Source organism: Camellia sinensis, chromosome 7, assembly GCF_055761805.1.
Source record: "Camellia sinensis isolate YWXY chromosome 7, ASM5576180v1, whole genome shotgun sequence".
NCBI lineage: Eukaryota > Viridiplantae > Streptophyta > Magnoliopsida > Ericales > Theaceae > Camellia > Camellia sinensis.
The window spans coordinates 173,948,255-173,967,945 of NC_138967.1; the positions used below are offsets into that span (position 1 = coordinate 173,948,255).

The 19,691-nt window shown below is 36.3% G+C and overlaps 1 protein-coding gene across 8 annotated transcripts; it reads right to left on the reverse strand.

The window, feature by feature from the left end:
- Positions 1-918: 918 nt before the first annotated feature.
- On the reverse strand, positions 919-18,585 carry LOC114288323 (uncharacterized). 8 transcript variants are annotated; one of them, XM_082879878.1, is made up of 21 exons: positions 18,250-18,585; positions 17,660-17,946; positions 16,652-16,708; positions 13,050-13,077; positions 12,839-12,961; positions 12,008-12,119; positions 11,725-11,762; positions 11,512-11,565; positions 10,332-10,400; positions 10,073-10,189; positions 9,800-9,868; positions 8,214-8,293; positions 7,346-7,474; positions 7,023-7,269; positions 5,980-6,069; positions 5,708-5,872; positions 5,174-5,304; positions 4,942-5,077; positions 2,706-2,809; positions 2,127-2,309; positions 919-1,237 (listed from the first exon to the last, which is right to left on the reverse strand). In XM_082879878.1, exons 2-21 carry the CDS (start codon positions 17,752-17,754, stop codon positions 1,198-1,200), a joined length of 2,067 nt encoding a protein of 688 aa, XP_082736004.1. In that variant the 5' UTR covers positions 17,755-17,946; positions 18,250-18,585; the 3' UTR covers positions 919-1,197. The 8 variants fall into 8 exon arrangements, with proteins under 8 accessions (XP_082736004.1, XP_028087620.2, XP_082736005.1 ...); XM_028231819.2 differs by having other exon boundaries at positions 2,685-2,809; XM_082879879.1 differs by having other exon boundaries at positions 919-1,359; positions 2,685-2,809.
- Positions 18,586-19,691: the final 1,106 nt, after the last annotated feature.

The window sequence follows — 19,691 nt, forward strand, 5'->3', positions numbered from 1 at the left end:
AAAAAGCAGATACAATACCTCTTCCTCCGACAAGTCGAGTTTCAAAAACCCATTTATGAATCCAATTATAACACTTGCATTATTCCTTAGAGGGAAAATTGTATTAGGAAACCCATTTATCAATCCAATTATCACATTTGTATTATACCTTGGAGGGAAAATTGTTTTAGTTTGCTCGAGTTAGGTGTTATAATTTTTTAACGAAAATTCTCACTTTACCCCTTAAACTATCATACTTACGAGATTGCACACTAATTTTTTTTTTTTTGTTTGCAGGAATACATACTGAAAGTTTTCTTAGTTTACATCATTTCTTTAAATTTTTTAAAATTATAACTTGTGTCCAAACAAATTACACCTCTCCCAATCCTACCACCATGGTCGCTAGCCCATTCACTAGCCTCTCCCAATACCAATCACCAATCACTGCGAACCCCGACCAAAGTTAAGATCCTCTCATTGTTCTTTCTTTACTTCTCTACTTGCAATGGTAGAAATACACATTGAATTGATCCAACGATTCAGATTTGAGAGAAAAAAAACAAATTTGAATTTGTTTATTATTTTTTTATTTTTAAATAACCAAATCTAAACCGTTGAATCAACTTAAAGTATATTTTCACCGTTGCAAGTTAGGAGACAAGGAGAGAATCTCAACACCCCCCCCAATTGCCAGTCGTTCAGACTACTAGAGTCGAACACAAGTGGCTGCAGTGTGGTCGAGTAGAGTTTAAAAACCAACAATTTCAATAAATAGCCCATATGCACTAGCCCAATTAGTGTTTCTAAGATTGATTAAGGGTATTTTTTATATTATGACACGTGTACTGACACAAAGCAAAAATTAAAAATTTTAAACTATAATATGTGTATAGAAAAATTAGTATAAATTAAAGGCAACAAGGAACCAATAGGAAATAAGAAAATTGCAGAAAATTTGCAACAAAATGATGAATAACTACTAGAACTAGTTATTAATATTACAAGAGCACCCACTATATGAACCTAATTATACATCAAGGCTTCAAACTACCAAAAGGAAAAGTATAAAGAATAATAATAAATTCACTTGGGCTGAAGGGAAAAAAAAAATTTAAATAGAGATCATACAGTGATGATATGTACATCCAATCAAAATTAATCAATAAACAAAAACACACTATAAAAGCATAGACACAAACAATGTTCCAACCTTCTCTATGCTGGGTTTAAATCTCCTGAAACTTGGCCTTTCCATCTACATAACAGAAAGATGTAAGATTGCAAAAATATTAAAAAGTGAAGAAACTTCGGATTAAAAAAGGAAATAGGTAAGGGAGGGACTTGCATCTGAGTCTCGAGCCTCAAACGTAGATCGTTCTGATACATGGAAACAGAACAGGAACAAGCACAAACACAAAAAATGTAAATAAAGAACGGACTATGACACCACATGCTCCAAATGTAATACATAGGGGTAGACCTTTTAAATTTTTTTTTTTCATTCTTTCAAATAAATCATGCTACAATGCATTTCTATAAACCTCCACTCTCCTTAGATTTTAGTTTTGTATATTTGATTTTCACCCCCTAATATTTTGGAAAATATTTTTGGAATCGCTGTAGATAGCTAAATTCACTATTTTGGAACAAGAGTATATCATTTCCGAAGCATAAATTACTAGGGTTTTAGGGTTTTTTTAGCAACACTGAACTGAACACTCACAACTGCTTCCAAATCCACGGAAACATAACCTCCTTTGAAAAATGTCGATGGCAGACAACTTGATAATAGGATGAAATTTAAAATTTTAATCTTTGTAGATATTTTCTGGTATCTTTTTAACAAAACACACTGAGAAAGAGAACCGAGGTAGGGAGGGGCAGAAAGGAAAAAAAGTATTCTCACAGCATTTATACTTCAGAATAATCATCTGGGAATTCTCAAATTCTCATCAGATACGTGTAATGTACGTTGAACCATAATTGTTGTCTTTTTCCATTTGCAAGCCATGGTACTTGAAAAATAAGATGCATATTGAGGCTTGAATACTCAGATGCACGGAAGGGTGTGTGCGTGTGTGTGTGTGCACGTGCACGCACTCATGAGAGAGAGAGAGAGAGAGAGAGCAATGACTCTTACGAACCTTGAGAGCAAGAACCTTGCTAGTGGGCTTAAATTGGTGTTTGAATGAAATTCTTTATTTGGTTGCTTTTTCCTGCTATCGGCTTCTGGATTTGCATTCTCTGCTTGTTCAGGAGCCATTTTGCCCTTGGTAAACACACGAGCTGCCAGCTCCTGCAGATCTTTCAACGAAGATTCCTTCGAACTGCATGTGTTTTCTATTACTTGAGTAACTTAAGAGTATACATATATATAAAACTAACAGTTAGCGTACGCAATGCATGTACAATTCAAATAAGTAAAAAAAAAATAAAATATTTATTATATATTTTGTGTCACTCAAGTTGTAAGAGTTTTCTTCTTTAAATTGAAGGTCTAAGGTCTGAGTCTCACTACTTCCATTTATTTAATTATTTTTTTGTTTTTAAATGGAAAAATGAGGGACACGTAGTGGAAGGAGAAGCAAGCCAAGGCTTGGACATCAAGTCCAGCCTTCACTTAATAGTATAGATAATGAACACCTTTCAAATATTATATACCAAAACATATCTAGACAAGAAAATTTTAAAAAATTGTGAACCTTCCAAGCCGCTGAAGCAACCTGGTGACAAAAACTTCACTAGACCCCGGCTTCATGCGCTCCAAATCCATGAGTGAATTCACTGCTGCACGCACAACTGGCCCTTCTGAATCATCAGCAATGGCCTAACATCATAACAGTAAACAAGTCATAGGATGCTTGCAGCATAGTCTCTTAAAATGCCCAAAATTCTACATAGAGATAGTTTAGTTGTATCGGATATAACAATGTGAAATAATCAATGTACATCATGATTTTGTACTTAATAATAAAATAATAATTTGAATAATGTTATATATAAATAGATTTCTTATTAAAAAAAATTTATCACTAGACACGAAGGCAATATGACTCACATTAGTAAATACATATGGGACTCATATTTGACGTTTAGCAGTACAAAAATCATGCAAAAAATCTAGAGGGCTGTGCAATTGAAGCCCCTCCATTTTCTCCTTGAACCCCCATCTCATTTCCAACTATACCCCTAATCCCAAATCCGAACCCGAACCCGAACCCTAATCCCATCCCCACCAACGCCGGCCAACCCAACACCGGTGTCAACATCCCTCAAAGTCCCAGCCCCACATGGCGCCATCTTTCCCTCGCTTCGCTTCTGCAACTCCGGCCAACCACCACCACCAAAATCAAAACCCTAAATCAAATCCGGCCAGCCACTACCACCACTTCATTTCTGCAACTCCTCTCTTCTCTCCTCCTCCTCCTCCTTCTCGTCCTCTTCTTTCCCCAAAACCCTAATAGTCAAACAAATCCTTTATGTTCAGCACTGTATTACCGAACTAAAAGGATTCGTTCAACACTATGTTGCCAAACATTCAGGATTCATTCAGCACTGTGTTGTTGAACCCACTCTACCACCCCATCCATTGCGAGAGAGAGAGAGAGAGCCTAAGGTTTTCAGAAGAAGAAGGTTTTCAGAAGAAGAGGAGGGAGAACAAACGACGACAAACCCCATGATTGGAAGTGCCCTTAGCTTTGGAGATCAGACCCAAAGCCGACCCAAAACCCCCAGCGCCTCCTCGTCCGTTGCCCTGCTCTGTCATCATTGTCGAAGCCAAACCAAAACTCGCGATCTCTCTCTCTCTATCTATTTATCTATCTATCTATCTATCTCTAACTCTATCTCATACTGTCAGTGATGGTGGGTTGTGGGGTAAGGGCTTGAAGGGAAGGGGTGGAGAGGCGGCATCAAAAAAGGAAGGGGACTGGTCGGAGGTGGTGGTGACTGTCGAAGGTGAAGGGGATGGGATTAGGGTTAGGGTTTGGGAAATTAGGGTTAGAAGATTAAGGATGAGGGTAAAAGTGAAATTTTAGGTTGGGATAAAATAGGAATTGAAAAAATGGAGGTGGAGGTTCTAATGGGTGTTGCACAAAAGAGAATTGCACTTTCAACTGGATGTTTAGGCACCAAGGCTCAAGTTTCTGAGCTACAAATCTATACAAACAAAAAATGCTTGTGATAGTAGTAGTTGATCCAAAATTGATTTGCAACTCAAAATGAGTTCTTTTTAAAACCAAACGATTCAAACCAAACTGGGATATGCCATCATCGCCCATGTAACTCAAAAGAGTTGCAGCCTTGTAGGCCTCTTTTACTATATTGTCCTCAAGCATTTCCAATTTTTGTTATTCTACATTCTCTAAATTTTACAACCTCATTCTAAGACAGAACATATATAGGTAGCTTCCCTGCCCAAGTTAACAAATCAACCTAAACCTAAGTTTTTTTCATGATCTCATTCATTAAGTTCTCCTTTGGTTAATTCGCTTTTCTAAAAGAATTTCACATTGAATGCACTAACATGATTATCACCTATAAATTTCTTCCCCCCAATAATCATCGACTTCATCTATGCCTTAGTGATCTTTTCTTTTCTTTTCTTTTTGGAATAGTACACTTGATCCAATCTTTTTCATCTTACTACTGTATAAATATGCATGCTCCAAATTTAGCCTTAGTTCATATTAATAATTTCATCACCAGGGATAACATATTACTCATCAATGAGATAACTGGAAGACATGAAGTCTTATCACAATTGACAATTTTTCTCCACATAAATGTAAATATATAATGAAACAATTTATTTGGATACAAAACTGCATCAAAGTTCTATTATACTCCAATTTCAAGAGATTCAGCTTTACAGCCCGGACACGTATTAGAAAACAATCTGAAACAATTGAGTAATGCAAAGTTATATTTATGATAAATATTTGAATCTACGGTTTGTACCTCTTTTAATGAAGGGATTAGCAAAATTGATAACGGGGTGGATAATGATGCTGCAGCAATTCTGGCTCTGTCTTCCTCGTCACTAGCTTGGCGTGATCTTGGAAATACTTGTACAGCTAAGTAATCGCGAGAATGTCTGAAGTAGAAGTTCCGTTCCGTTTCATTTTATTTATTTATTTATTGTAAAAAATAAGCATGGATTTCCTTTCCTTTTACCAAAAGCCAAATGTACCTTGAAGAATCAGAGTTATTTGTAAATCTATCTGATTTACTACTTTCTTCCCTATCTCTATTGATCCTGGCCAACGCAGATCTTTCCCGAGCATTTCCTTTCCTTAATCCTCCTTGCATTGCAGCTTTTGCCTGAACAAAATACCATCTAGAGCCTTTTAACACAAACCAGCACAATAACACATGTAATGCCCAGTAATTCTTGGAATCAATTAAGGATGTTAAAGAATAGGCATCGATGGGGAAAATAAAAGCCAGCAATTTGAGAAAGATAAAGATAGTAGACTTCAGATAGAGGGGGAAAAAAGGATGTTTAGAGGTGAAACTAGAATCTCAAAAGGATATACAGACGATATTCATAACCTTCTGTGAACAATTAATGCTTAACAGTAGTCAATGCATTATTACTAAATAAGTTGATAACATGATAAGATATCAATCTATGATTTTCCATTTTTTCAGGAAATTCTAAAATTTTACTCACAATACAACAGACTAATTGAAACAAACTGAAAATTATGCTAGAATAAACAACCTCTGCAAGGTTCATCACACTGTCTTCAGATGTGCTAGAAGATCTCTCTACGATACCCAGTCTTGACTTTGGAGTTCGAGGAGAATCTGAATCATCATGTTGTCCACGGTAGACAAAAGTGCCACTGGTAGAAGCATCCTCAAAAGAAGCATATGTGCTGCTAGACTAGAAGGCAAATTGCAACCAAGATCAAAACAATTGCAAGCACAGCCAGAGATACAAACTTCATCTAGACACTAATTTTTTTCATCTCAACTAGACAGTAATCTTACTGAAGTACGTTGGTCATTAAACAGGGAAGATGACTGAACTCTCGGAGATCGTACAACAACAGTTCCTGTCCCACCCATCGATAATTCTTCCTGTAACTCGAAAATTTCAAAACTCAGAAGGAGATATAAAAGTTCATAAATATCAATCTATGAAGCATGGACACGAATATGATACGATACATATATGGCGATATAACAAAATCTTAAAAATTAGGATACAGGTACCGACAGGACACGTTGAAAAAATATATATTACTTTTAGTAAAATATATTATACAATAACTCAAGGAATAGTGAGAAACCATTCTTTACAATATTAGATATTACTACATTAGTTTATTCTCAATCTCACTATTTTCTTCTTCTGTAAGAAATACGAAAATATTGAAACACTACACTTGTATTTATTCTAACAATTATACTTTAATAATATGCAAAAAAATATTACAACTTCAATTTCATAATAGTTCAGGTAGGCAGCCTAGAGTGTTCGAAATGTATCAAAGCTAACATCAAGTATCGGATATGTTTAGAAAGTATCGGACACATATCCACGAGTATCAAGGAGTATCGGTGTCCGATATATATACAACTCTCTTTTAGAAGTATCCGTGCTTCATAGATATCAATGCTCTAAAACATAACAAATTCTCAAAGCCTAGTCAAGCTGATTAAATTTTGTCAATGCCATTTCATCTCATTTTTTCTTTAGCCCATTTAATATGTGAGTGAGTTTGATCTCATGAACAGAGGTGACAGAAGTGTTAGCCTACAACAAGGCAGATACACCTTTTTTTAATGGTGTTACTCATGCTTATATTTATCACGAATCTATGGCATATTACTGTGTTATCCTTTGTGACAGGTTATCAAATCAAGTTATAAGTCAAATCCTAGGGAAATGTTTGATCCCCCTAAATTTGGCACTTGCCACAAACCAGCTTGATCCAAAAGTGTTCATGCAGGCTAAATACCATAGTTCATAGCCACTTCTATTTAGTATCTACAAATTCAGGCCCAGAGAGAGAGAGAGAGAGTGTTACGTCTTCAAGGTAATATTCTTGTTTTTCATCGAAGTATTGATCTCTAGCATCTTTCCCAACTTCATCTCGAGAAGGAGAAGACCACCGATTACCATCATCTGGTGCTTTTCTTGGAACACCGGGATTGTGCAAAACCTCTGGTTTCCTGTCTCTAGCTTGAGGTGGTCTTACGACACTTCGCACTGTTCCAGTACTAGCACCACCAATACTGAAGTCCCATCCAGCATTTCTCAAGGTCTTCTCTTGGCTACTGCAAATGAGTAACAATCAGCGAAAGTTCAACTATGCAAGCATAACACAAGAAATTGACACATTCAACCCACCTGGCTTGAACAGCTTCTTCACCTTTTGAGTCTCTCATCACCTTCACAGTGCCAGATGCCTCCCCTAGAGGTGTAGGACCATTTTTAGGGGTTTCTCCATCTTCCTTCATTTGGTACTTGGGCCGATCTCTATCAAGATAACAAAAGTCAGGAGTATATCACTATTATAAATTAGGTAAATGGGCAATCATATATTCAAATTAGGCTGATATGCTGATATCTCCATCCATATCTGTACCATCTATCAATATGAATGCATGTGTAATCATTTATGTCAAAAATCCAGTATTTTGAAGTACTAAATATCCAAAATTTCTTCCAAGACCAAAATTAATAGGGAAAAATTACATCGACCTCTCCTTAGGTTTGGAGAAAATATAGTAAACCCCACAAGTTTGGCATAATTACACCAAGCTCTATTTTAGTAAAGTTAAAGAGACAAGAACTAATGTAGATGGTGACATGGTGTGAAAACGCAAAGATTAACCATGTATAATACACATTTCAGTGTAAAAGAGATAATAACATTATTTTTCCATCCATATGACTAACAAATTATTGATAAAAAAGAGGGTTACGTGCTATGTGAATTTAAAACCTTAATATTAATGCCTCCTTTAATGTCATTGTATATTTTGAATATGCAGATTTTTGGCACTTTTTACATAACAAACATTCTGAAACTAAGTCAGAAAATGTATAAGGAAACGACATCTAAATCCCAGTTCAGTTTGTTATGCTCACCACTCGACATTTCCATGTCATACAAAAAGCCATATCTATATTTTATAACACAGAGGTTAACTCTAAATGCTGTAGCCACTTCCCAAAGAGAAGTTTAAAAAATGGGCAGACAAACACAACACACCTTATTCTCTCCAAAAGCTTTGGGCTTTTCCTAGCAGTCTTGATGAAACGGTGCTTCAGAAGTTCCTTGGCACTTGACCTCTGAAATCAACAAGGCCAAAGAGAGAGCATGATAAAATCTACAATATGCAGTGAAGAGTCTTAACAATAGATCATCATGTCACCATCTCATCCATTTCCAACACAGTTTTATTAGGCAAAAGGTGAAGATGATGCACTTTGTTCTCTATCAAGCTGAAGATTAACTTTTTTCCAAAGTGTACAGATCAAGTAAAATTGATCCTGTAATGAACTATGGAACAAATTGTGGTCAATTTCAAATATCTAATTTTTAACTCAACTTTATTTTAAGACCAGCCACAGCAAGAAGTATTCAGTGGCAAATGGGTGGGTTTGGGCGGATTCAGTGGGTCAAAGCAGGTCATGTATTTACAACAATCCAACCCAAACCCATCCATTTAATAAGCAGGTTGGATTGAATTCGATATGCGTTGGATAAATGAATCTGACCAAACCTGTTTACTTTATTGATTTTTTTTCTTCCAATAGATGGTGGTGATACAGTCATGGTGGTGGTGGCGGCGGCGGCGACGGAGGTGGTGGTAGTGGAGTGGCAGCAGCAATGGTAATGGTGGAGGTGGTGGTAGTAGAATGGCGGTGGTGGTGGCCTATATCAATAATTCATCAGCCTATGGAGAAACCTGGATTTCCAATTTTACCCATAAAATTATTTATGAAGGACAAAATCATCACTCCAGTCACTTTATTTCAATTGTAGTCTTCGCAGAGCAGTCCTCTCTCTATAACATTTGTTCGATCCATCCAACCAAGCTAGGAAGGAAGAAGAAACAGCGAGAGGCTATCTCTGTTGCTAACTCTCAATCTTTTGCTCGCTTGATCACTTCTAAGTTGTAAGAGATCCTAATTTGATTCTTTCATTACATTACATATAGATTTGTCTATGCATATACACACCTATATATATATATATCTAATATCTGTTTGTTTTCCCAATGACTTTGTTTTGCAGTGGTGGTGGGGGTGGGGGTGGTGTGGGGGAGGAAATGGTGGTGGTGATGGAGGAAGTGTTTAAACGGGTACCCATGTCCAACCCATTTAAACCCAATTTTAATTGGATGGGTTTAAACATGTTTTAAATGGGCAATTGGACAGGTTTATGGTTTCGGGTTGAGTTTGCCACCTCTATTATATAGTTGGTCAGGACACTAGAAGTTTAACAATTGTTTTCTTTCAGCTTTCCATTTTCTTTTGGGTGGGTTTATAGGCTGGTTGGGGGTCCAATTCCCTCCCCATAATTCACACAAATGCAAAGCTCATCCTCCATGTAATAAATTTAAACAGACCATTTTTTAACCATTCTTTTTTCACTTTCAAGCTTGTTCAAAGCAAATTAAATATAACCCAACTATTTAGCACTACTCAACTATTTAGGACTTGCTACAGCTCTTCCCAAGAACGTCCAGTATTGTGAATGACCAATCAGTTTCTCCATTTCAGATCACAGAATTTTCACAACTAGAAGAGGAAATAAAAGGGCAGGAATTTTGAGGGAATAGGTACACCTACCTCAGCAGGCACCTTCTTTAAACACAACGAGACAAATTCTTTCATAGGTTTAGAAAAATGCTCCTCTAGCTGCACAACAAAAGCTGAATGACACTCACTTTAATTGGAAATATTAGTTGTTGTGTATGACAATTAGCTAGTAATTCAAAATCATTAAACAAGAATGATTAGTCAAAATGACATCAAATAACCTAATGAAAGAAAGATGGGGATGGGAGTGGGGATGGGGGGAACAAAAAGGGAAAAGGAACGAGTCAAATAATAGAAAGCAACCTGTGGTGGATTTTCCCGAGGTATAATGAAAAGAACCCTCATTGGGTGGAGATCTGCAAGTGGCGGTTCCCCTTTAGCCATTTCAATTATGGTTATCCCTAGAGACCAAATATCTGCCTGCATCATACAAAGGTTCTCAGCATATTGCAATTGCAAGGCTCAACAATGGAAATTGAAGGGGACAGCAATGACAAGAACAAAGTAAGACAAAACAACCCTTAAAAACCAAAGGGCCAAAAGTATTTCCCCCAAGTGATACCTTCTCGTTGTATCCTTCCGAATTTTGAATTACCTCCGGAGCCATCCAAAATGGAGTTCCTACAAAAGTCTGTTAATGTTAAATGCATTAGTAAAACTCCTGATGACTTGTGCTAAAATTTCCATCTAAACACAAAGCAAGTGAAAATCATACTCCCTCCGTCCCAAAATATTAGCCCCTTATTCCATTTTTCATTGTTCCAAAATATTAGTCCCTCTTCAAAAATCAAGTACAAAAATAATATAAATTTCCTATTTTACCCTTCTTTTAAATTAATAAACAACATAAAAAGTTCAATTATGCATTGATATTCTCAAAAAATGTACTATCAAAAGGATAATTTTGGAAAATCAACTTTTTTCAAATGTAATAATTGTACTACCAAAAAAAGTTGGATTCCCCAAAAGGGACCATTATTTTGGGACGGAGGGAGTAAAAAAAATAGAACAAAAATGCAGAATTTTTAAAACAAAGGAATGAAAAAAACACTCATCAGGTTCTTGGATAGTCTAAGAAGATGGAGAGGGGTAGGGGTATAATGCAAAGAGGCAGAAAGCTTTATTATCTTCTAAACAGACATAAATATGAAATATCTCATAGCATTGAATACTTAACAGATTGGTTAAAGTTTTTGTTACATATTAACAAAATCAAGTAAAGACAAATTTCTGAAAGCAATAAGCTTGGTCTTAATGGAAAATCAAGAAGAAATCTGTGCAGCCTCTAAATAGCGGGGAAAACAGAAAAGAAAAAAAAAATCAATAATCTGAAAAAATTTACAGAATGATGGACAAGGCCAATGGTAAGAAATGGAAAGGGCATCAATCAGAGAGTTAGCTTGACTCTGTCAAATGGATGAATAACCAAAAATGACAACTTCAAAAATGTAATGTTCCATGAATAGCAGTTTTTCTGGTTAATGAAATTTAACTTCTTAAAGAAGTAACTACACACATGTTTGTGTGCGCACACTCACAGACGAAGAGTGAAGAGTGACAAGTGACGAGTGAGGGAGGGAGTTTATCACCAGGCAAAAGGCCTTCCCATAAGCAGAACAGGTTATCAAACGAAGGTCCTTAAACTCTAATAACTTGATGACAGACAAAATATGCAGAAATAACTGAAGAGCCATCCATATCTTTGATCAAGAATGAATTCTAAGAGATAGCCATGGCATTACCTTTCTTCTTGAGATTGTTCTTGTTAATTGTGCAGAAACACCAAAGTCGGCAACCTATTTACCACATCACAAACATGAACTTGAGCAAACCAGAAACTAGTACCTGTAAGTCCACCCATAATATGTATACTCTTCTGGCAATTATTCAGGCTCGGTGCAACTAATTACAAATTTACAGCCAATAATCGGCTTGCTTGAGCAGAAAGAATGTACCTTAACATCACCATTCTCTGTCAACAAAATGTTTGCCGCTGCCAAGATTGTAACATAAGTGTTGTTAGAACACCAACATGCACAAACAGGACTGACAGGCTTAATATAAGTACATCAATGTAATAATCTCCTTACTCATCAAAACAATTAATGTTAATAACCACCAAAGACAAAACATTTGATTTTTCACGGACATGATGTTGAAGGCATTTTAACAGACGATTCATGAGAAGTTTTTTACAATCACAGAGATACTGATACTAATTAAATATTTTAAGAGAACCTTTAATATCTCTGTGGATTTTCCCTTCATTGTGGAGATATTCAATTGCATGCAGCAAGTCACGTAAAATGCAAGCAATAGATGGCTCATCCAGTGGCTGGCCGGGTTGAATCTGCACAAGCACAATCTGCATCAGTATCCAAAACAGTAGTTCGTAATCTACATTGTATAAACCCATACATGTACAGACATAGAGAAAATGCATCGCCAACGTGATGACATCATACACCATTTTGCAGGGCTAGGTGATATAGGACGGCTTTAGGAAACCTAGCCTAAGGCTGGCTACAATTGGAATTGTGTTGGGGTTTGATTGTGGAAAGGTTCTACCGTAAGGGTTCAAAGAGAGAGAGAAAAAAAAAGGGTTTGGAGATGAAAAGGTGTGAGATTAGGTTTTCAGAAGTGGCAGTTTGCTAGATTTTCCATACAGAAGCTATTTAAGAGCCTAAGGAGTGATTGATCTATTATAAGTTCAAATCTCATTCTTATTTTCCTTTTCTCCTTTTAACCTTATATAGTAACTAAGGTCTGTCTCAATGTACTCACAGCATAAGGAAAGAGCTACTTCTGGCCACATATCGCAAAATTCCTCCATATCTACCATATTCCAATATACAACAACTACGCAGATAAAAACTTTCATGACGACATTGGTAAAGTTGGAAAAAACATTAGGATGCCTGTCAATTGTAACTTATAGGGCACATATAGGAATAGATTTATACAAAAAAATGGAAAATTAATTCAAGTATTTAATTCTTCGTTTCCTTGAACTGCAAAAACTTAGAAATTTATGCACTGAACATTCTGTAGCCAATACAAGTAACCTACTAGATCAGCAACTGAGCCCCCAGCCATGTATTCCATTATTATCCATAGTTTGGTTTGTTGGAGATATGACCCATAATATTCCGTAATATAAGCTGATCGACATTGTGATAGAACTGCAATTTCCTGAAAGAAAAATGATTTCGATAAGAGGCCTCATCATTTATTTGAAACAAATTCGACCAATGAGTTCATCGAATTTGTGGAGCAATACCTTCTGAATGTCATCGATTTCATCCTCTCTGTAGAAGACAAATTTGAAAATTTAAATTAATCTAATAAAGAGTAATAACCATTATACAGGTGGGAGAATCATGTTATGCACTCCATATATCTGACTTGCAATTACAACCATCAGGAAAATACTACAGCAGAAGGGGAAAAAATCATGCCGATGTCCTTGAACCAAACCTAGAATTTCTAAATAACAAAACCAACAAGAACCATGTTGCTGGGACTTTACATATTGGTCACACAATTCTCCAAATATGTTGTGTTCACTGCATAAAGTACAACACATACATATTTAAGTTTTTCTAATGTGGCTAAATGGTTTTTTTTGTCTTGATGTTTGTGGTGCTGTTCAGTCCAGTTGTCTATGGTTCCTTGCAGAATCCATGTCCATGTGCTGGGTTCATGGTTTAGTGTCCAAGAGTTGGGTTCATGGTTCTTTGCTTCTCGGGTTTCTTAGGAGAGAGAGAACTGCATGTAATGGTGGTCACTGTTGGTATTGTTGACTGGCAGTGATGGTCCGGCTGTTGTGTGCACTGGATTGTCCTCCAGCAAGGGTGTGGTCTCTGCTTTGGACTCTAGTTGTTAACCTCTCTCTCTAGGTCCTTTTATAGTCTTAGAGAGAGAGAGAGAGGGGGGGGGATGATTTGAGGGTGTGCAATCTGGGTTTGATGAGCTCCGTTTGTGGGTGGCGCCATGGCTGCTTTGCTTTGAAGATTGGGTATGTTGGTGCCGCTGGTGGTGTTGTGTCGCCGGCGGTACTGGGTTCTATTGATATATAGCTTCATGCCTCATCAATGGCAGCAAGGTCCTCCAGTGTTACACTGCTCTGGCTGTGGAAATCCAGAGTTCATCGGCATTTCTGGCTGTCGGTGTGATGTTGTTTGCTTCGGCTAGCGTGTTCGCTCAGACCGTGAGCTGGTCGGTGGTGAAGGTTGATGGTCTTCTCCTGGCTGGTCTTCTCAGTCCAGTTATAGAAGAATAACCATGCCAAAGCCATGATCGGGTAAGTGGGAGGCTAATGGAATGCGCACCTATGGCGTGTTTGATTTGCTGGTTCATGACGGAATTTCTCCGTTGTCGGTGTAGTTCTGGACTGATGAGGATGGTGAGGTAGTTTGCACGTAGTGCCAAAGCTTGGAGGAGCTGACTCCTTTTCCAACGCTGGTTTATCGCCGGTGTTGTTGCTGGTCTTGGCTATCCGGCGCTGTAGATCTGGGTGGTTTTACCGTCGCCGTGTAAACGACGTGCATAGCTTACGCACTGGTCTGCGCGTGGTTGTTTAACCCATGTTGGGTTGTGTGTATACGACGTGGGTCTGGGTAAAGTATCCTGCTGCAGACTGCAGGTAGACATATAGGCCTTTGAGTGATGTAAACATAGAGGGTTGTTCCTGACGTTGCCGCAGGTTCATCATGTGCAGGATAAAATTCAACTTTTGGGTTATTGAATAGTGGGTTTGAATGGGCCAGTCATGGGCTGAGTTATTTTATTGGTGGAAGGCTTTTTTAGTTATGGTTTCATTGGGCCTTTCTAATCGTGGGTCTAATGTGGACTGTTTGCCGTGGGTTTTTGTGCATCACTTTGGCCCACAATTTTTGGCTGTTGTGTGGATATTACATTAGTGGCCCGATTTTGGAATTCATTTATATACTTTTAAGTGGGCCCACTAATGAGGTTTTTGAGATTTCTACTTGTTGGGCTACTGAGTATACATTGGTTATTGTCTATCTATTCATGATGGCTAATTACCTGATCCTCACGTGACTCTATATGACGCTGGTCTTGTGCCATTTCCACCAAGGGTGATTGAGGAGTCACTGCGTTGGGGAGTTGTGGTTCGACGATTGGCTGATTTAGGGACTGGGAGATGGGTGGTTACTTGTTGCCCCTGTTTTCATGTGATCTATCCTGGCTGGTCTTTAAGCCGATCCTAACATGGAGTGTTGAGGACACTGTCGTGGGGTTTGAGACTTTGTGATCAGCGAAGGATGGGACTGGGGGATTTGGTGATTGCTTTCATGATGGTTATAGGCCTTGATTGTGTGTGCTACTAGTGGCTGTTGGTGCTCTATTTTGTTTGCGTGTTTCAGCAGTTTCATGCAGTTTTTGTGGTCTCTCTTTGTATACTTGCTCATATATCTTCCCCGAGTTTTCATCTACTATCTTTGATGGTAGGGGTTACTTGGGGATAAAAAAAAAAAAAAGGGATATATGAGCAATTTTGAGTTTTATTTATGTGTTCTTTGGTTGGGTGCCCTGCATTTGCGGGGATTGTTTACTTAGGTATTAGTCGTCCCCGTTCTTTGGGGGGCGAAGTGAGATTTAATGTATTACCTGGGGTATGCCCCTTGTAAATGTGTAAACTTTGTCTTTAATTTATGACTTACCTACCCAAAAAAACCGAATCTCCAACTCCATGACTGGCCCATCCTGCATTACTAGTGCAACTCTCCATAAAAACCATGCAGCATAACTTCAGTCAACATAAACTTTCTCATAGGGTGCTTGATCACCTCAGTTAACATACATAACCATATCACTCAAATACCTCTAAGATGATACCATTTTCTACCAACTCAACCATGTGTATCTCAATTGAGAATCTCCAAATCTTTACAGTACTGTATTATTTGCATCAATGGAACTGTTGATAACACTACAGTTAACTTCTGCTACAAAGTTGTGTCATTCCTCAAAATAAATTAACAAATTTAGCAATTTCAACAGGTCTTTCAAGCAGTTTAGAAACCCCCCCCCCCCCCCCCCCCTCCCCAATAAGAAATTTCTTATTCCAATCAACCTTTTCCACTGGAGTTTTCTCTACCAAGTCATATTCCCATATATTTTAGCTGCGCACTCTAGACATTCCCACACTCAATAACCCATATTATCACTCTTAGCATGCCACAATCACCTACTGAAAGCCGAACAGCCTGCACTGACAGCTATTGGAGAAGCTCCGTTATCAATGCCTTTTTTTTTTGGCCCCCTCCCTCTGAGGTGTTTTTTCTTAATATTCTAAGGTTGCTCTAAAATCATTCCCCTTGCTCAAAGGCCGCACAGCCCATGAATTCCATGCAATGTTCAGCAAAGCCCACCTAATTGTTACTGCATAATAATAGCTGATTATCCACCTCAATTTTTTATATATTGTTTTGGCTTAGCATATTAATCAGTCAGTCAATCATGCTTTCTTCAAATCCCCAAATGCATAATTCAGACATAAACTGATCAGATACATGCACATCTTCAATATGTCTACATTCTTTGCTGTACATATTTAAAAATTCATTTATAAAAATGAGATGGATACAGGCAAATTATGATGTGCTGTAAGTAACAGTTTCCACCAGAAGAATGTTTGTGCAAGTCCTAATCAGGGAGCAGTTATTAGAAGCAATTAAACACCTCTGATAGCTTTACAGAAAAAAAATACACCTCCTGAAATACCAGTTTTTCTTTTCTTTTCTTTTCTTTCCAGATAAAGAAATGAAAAGCATAAATAAGCAGTTAGCAATAATCTGACATTCTAAAACAGAGGATAGATAGAAAAAAGCAGACATATAAAAGCTATATACTCACGATTCCTCCAAGTCAATAACTTTAATAGCAACCAATTTTTGAAGCTCTTTATCAAACCTGCAAATCAAAAGGCTGCCATCTCAGTATGCAAAGAGATGATCACATTTATGATCACAGACAAATTTCGCAGACCACTAAAAAATCTTATAAATCTACAATGGAAAATGCCAATTTGTAATTTGTGAATGAGGACAAAGCACAAAGTACAAGCTCCATAATCTAGACCATATAAGCCTGTCTACTTCAATTGTAATCAAGGTGAATCTTGAATCATGATAAAAGTTTTGTCATATGCTGCAATTTCAGTGGTTAGCTATGTGAATGGTTATGAGCTGGCTACTATGCACTTCAGCTAGCTTTAACATGTCCTAGGCTAATAAAAGTTGATGAACAATATTGTTTTATTTTCGTAGACTTGTTGAATGTTGAAGAACATTACCAAACCAAACCAAACTAAACCTTGTGTCCAACTTAGTGGAATCAGTTACATGAATCCCTTTTTGCCATTCCACTCTATCATGGACTATATACTTAGTTAAATTAAATATTCTACCGCATCCCATGTCAATTCAGGTCTTCCCCTCCCCTAACGTTTTCATTTATTGTGATCATATCATTCTATAGGTTTTCATTATACGTGAAACCATCTTAGCATATTCTCTCTCAAATTAATGTTACTCCTACCATTTTACCAATATATAAGCAAGCACTAATTTCATCTTTTGACATATGATGTACAGTAACTAAGGTTGAGTGTACAGAGACCCTAAAATAAAGTATTCTTAAGGATCTATTAGTGTCTTTTATCATAGTTTTACTAATTAAGATTCAGTTTTACATCCAAATAACGTAGTTTTGACGGGTTTCGAAGCAAAATTGATTGTATTAATGTTTTATATACCCACACAAGAATTTTAAATGTGGAGAACAAATCTTAAAAACAGAATGTGAGGAACAACACATTGTAAACAAAGAGTAAATTCAAACCAGTCGGATTGCAAGACTTACGCTTTATAGACATCTCCGAAAGACCCCCTTCCAATCAGCTCCAGATCAGTAAATCTGGATCCTGCTACCTCCATAAGAGCAGCCACATCATCCATCTTTTTATATACAAATACAGATACTTTCCCTCCTCACCCTCTCAATAAGTAAACCAATCAAACCCTGGTAGACAATCTCAACTCAAATATATCTCCACATTTTCCAACTCCCACTTCCACTTCACATAATTGAATTCCCATATTCAGAAAATGGATTGGCATAAATTCAAATGTGGGTTTCAACCAACAAACCTGAAACAACATTAACCACACAATTACACGCATAATTTGAGATCTGAAAATTTTTTTAAAATAAAAAATCGAAACTTTATAGCATAATGTGGGAAGCTCTAGGGCTCAATTGAGATTCTGGAATTGCAATTATATAAGTAGTGGAATTGTGTTAGGCAGAGTGAGAAGTGCTAAAATTGAGAGCCAAACCAATCGGGGCATTTTCGAATTTTACTGAATCAATTCAACAAAATGAAAGCGCAACAACAACGAATTCAATGTGGGGGTTTTGAGTATTGGGAAATCATAGGGTTCGATACTTACCCTGTTAATGCGAATTTGAGATCAGTGATTCAGAAAAAAAAAAATTTAAAAAGTCAAGACGCCATGAATGGATCTCTCTCTCTCTCTCTCTCTCTCTCTCTCTCTCTCTCTCTCTCTCTCTCTGTATGTATATGTATATATATGTATGTATAGGTTTTATCTCTCTAGGTTCTCTCTCCTCCGGGGGCCTCGGTGAAGAGGCAGCGGTCGCTGGGGTAGAAGGAGATCGAGAAGGAAGAATGTTGTTGTTGTTGTTGTTGGTAATGATGCTTTGTGTTCTGAGTTTTCAATTGTTAATCATTTATTAGAGGAATAATTTAAGGTCTGGACCGGAATAGAGGAATAATTTAAGGTCTGGACCGGAATTTGAACCTGGTTTTCTGCTCTGTAAAATATTATCGAAACAAAATAGTAAATTATAAATATATTTCATGAGATTTGTTGCTTAAAATATTGATTATTTTTTGTAATTTAAAAAATTATAAATATTATTTTATTAGAATTTTTTATTTAACAAAATTAATTGAAAATATAAAATTTTTGACTGCTCTGCAAAATGAAATTTCTGATTATTCTTCTATAAAATAATAAAATTACTTAAATTATTAATTGAATTAAATTTTTAACACCATTAAAAATTATTAATTGACTTGATAATTTATTGATAAAATTTGTCATTTGTTAGGAAAATGTTATGGATCCCAAATGATTTACCAAATTTTTTACTAAACATCTCATATGGTGTGGAATTCATACAAACAAACTCACAAGTGTATAGGTCTTATACCCATATGGGAGATTTGATAGAAATTTTGATAAATTATTTAGAGTTTCTAACATAACCCCATTTGTTATGAAATTAAAAATTTCAAGGAATGGGACATAATTTTATAGAATCATATGGGTCAAATCATATTTTAAGTAAAATCTAGAATAAATTATAAATACATCTCCTGAGATTTGCTTAAAATATAGATTGTCTCTTTTAATTTGAAAAATTACAAATACCCCTTATTATAATTTTTTATTTAACATAATTAAGTAAAAAATAAAATTCATAATTATTTTCCTATACAATAGTAAAATTACATAAATTATTAATTGAAACATATTTCTAATATCATTAAAAACCGTTAATTGATTTGATGATTTATTAATAAAAAAAGAAATTTGTTATGAAATTAAAAATCTCTGAGGGTGGAATGTAATTTCCAAAATCACAAAGGCAATTTGTATTTTAATTAAATGTATTTATAATTTGTCCTAAAATTTAAGGTGTGTATTTGTAATTTTGCCCCAAAAAATGTATTGAACCAACTAGGGAGTAGTTTTTTTTTTTTTTTTAAATAAATATATGGTTTTTTCAAATGTATTGAACCAATTATGTCACTTTTTTACTTTTTTATTTTTAAGAATGACAATAATATAGTGGGTCTATAGTG

What these genes read in the sequence shown, in the direction of transcription:
- LOC114288323 (XM_028231818.2), bottom strand. Translation starts at nt 17,754, where the DNA reads ATGGATGATGTGGCTGCTCTTATGGAGGTAGCAGGATCCAGATTTACT. An exon ending in TAAAGAAGGTGCCTGCTGAG is followed by an intron (nt 8,294 to 9,799) that starts GTAGGTGTACCT and finishes TGTTGATTTCAG; the next exon opens with AGGTCAAGTGCCAAGGAACT. An exon ending in TTAATGACCAACGTACTTCA is followed by an intron (nt 5,873 to 5,979) that starts GTAAGATTACTG and finishes TTTGCCTTCTAG; the next exon opens with TCTAGCAGCACATATGCTTC.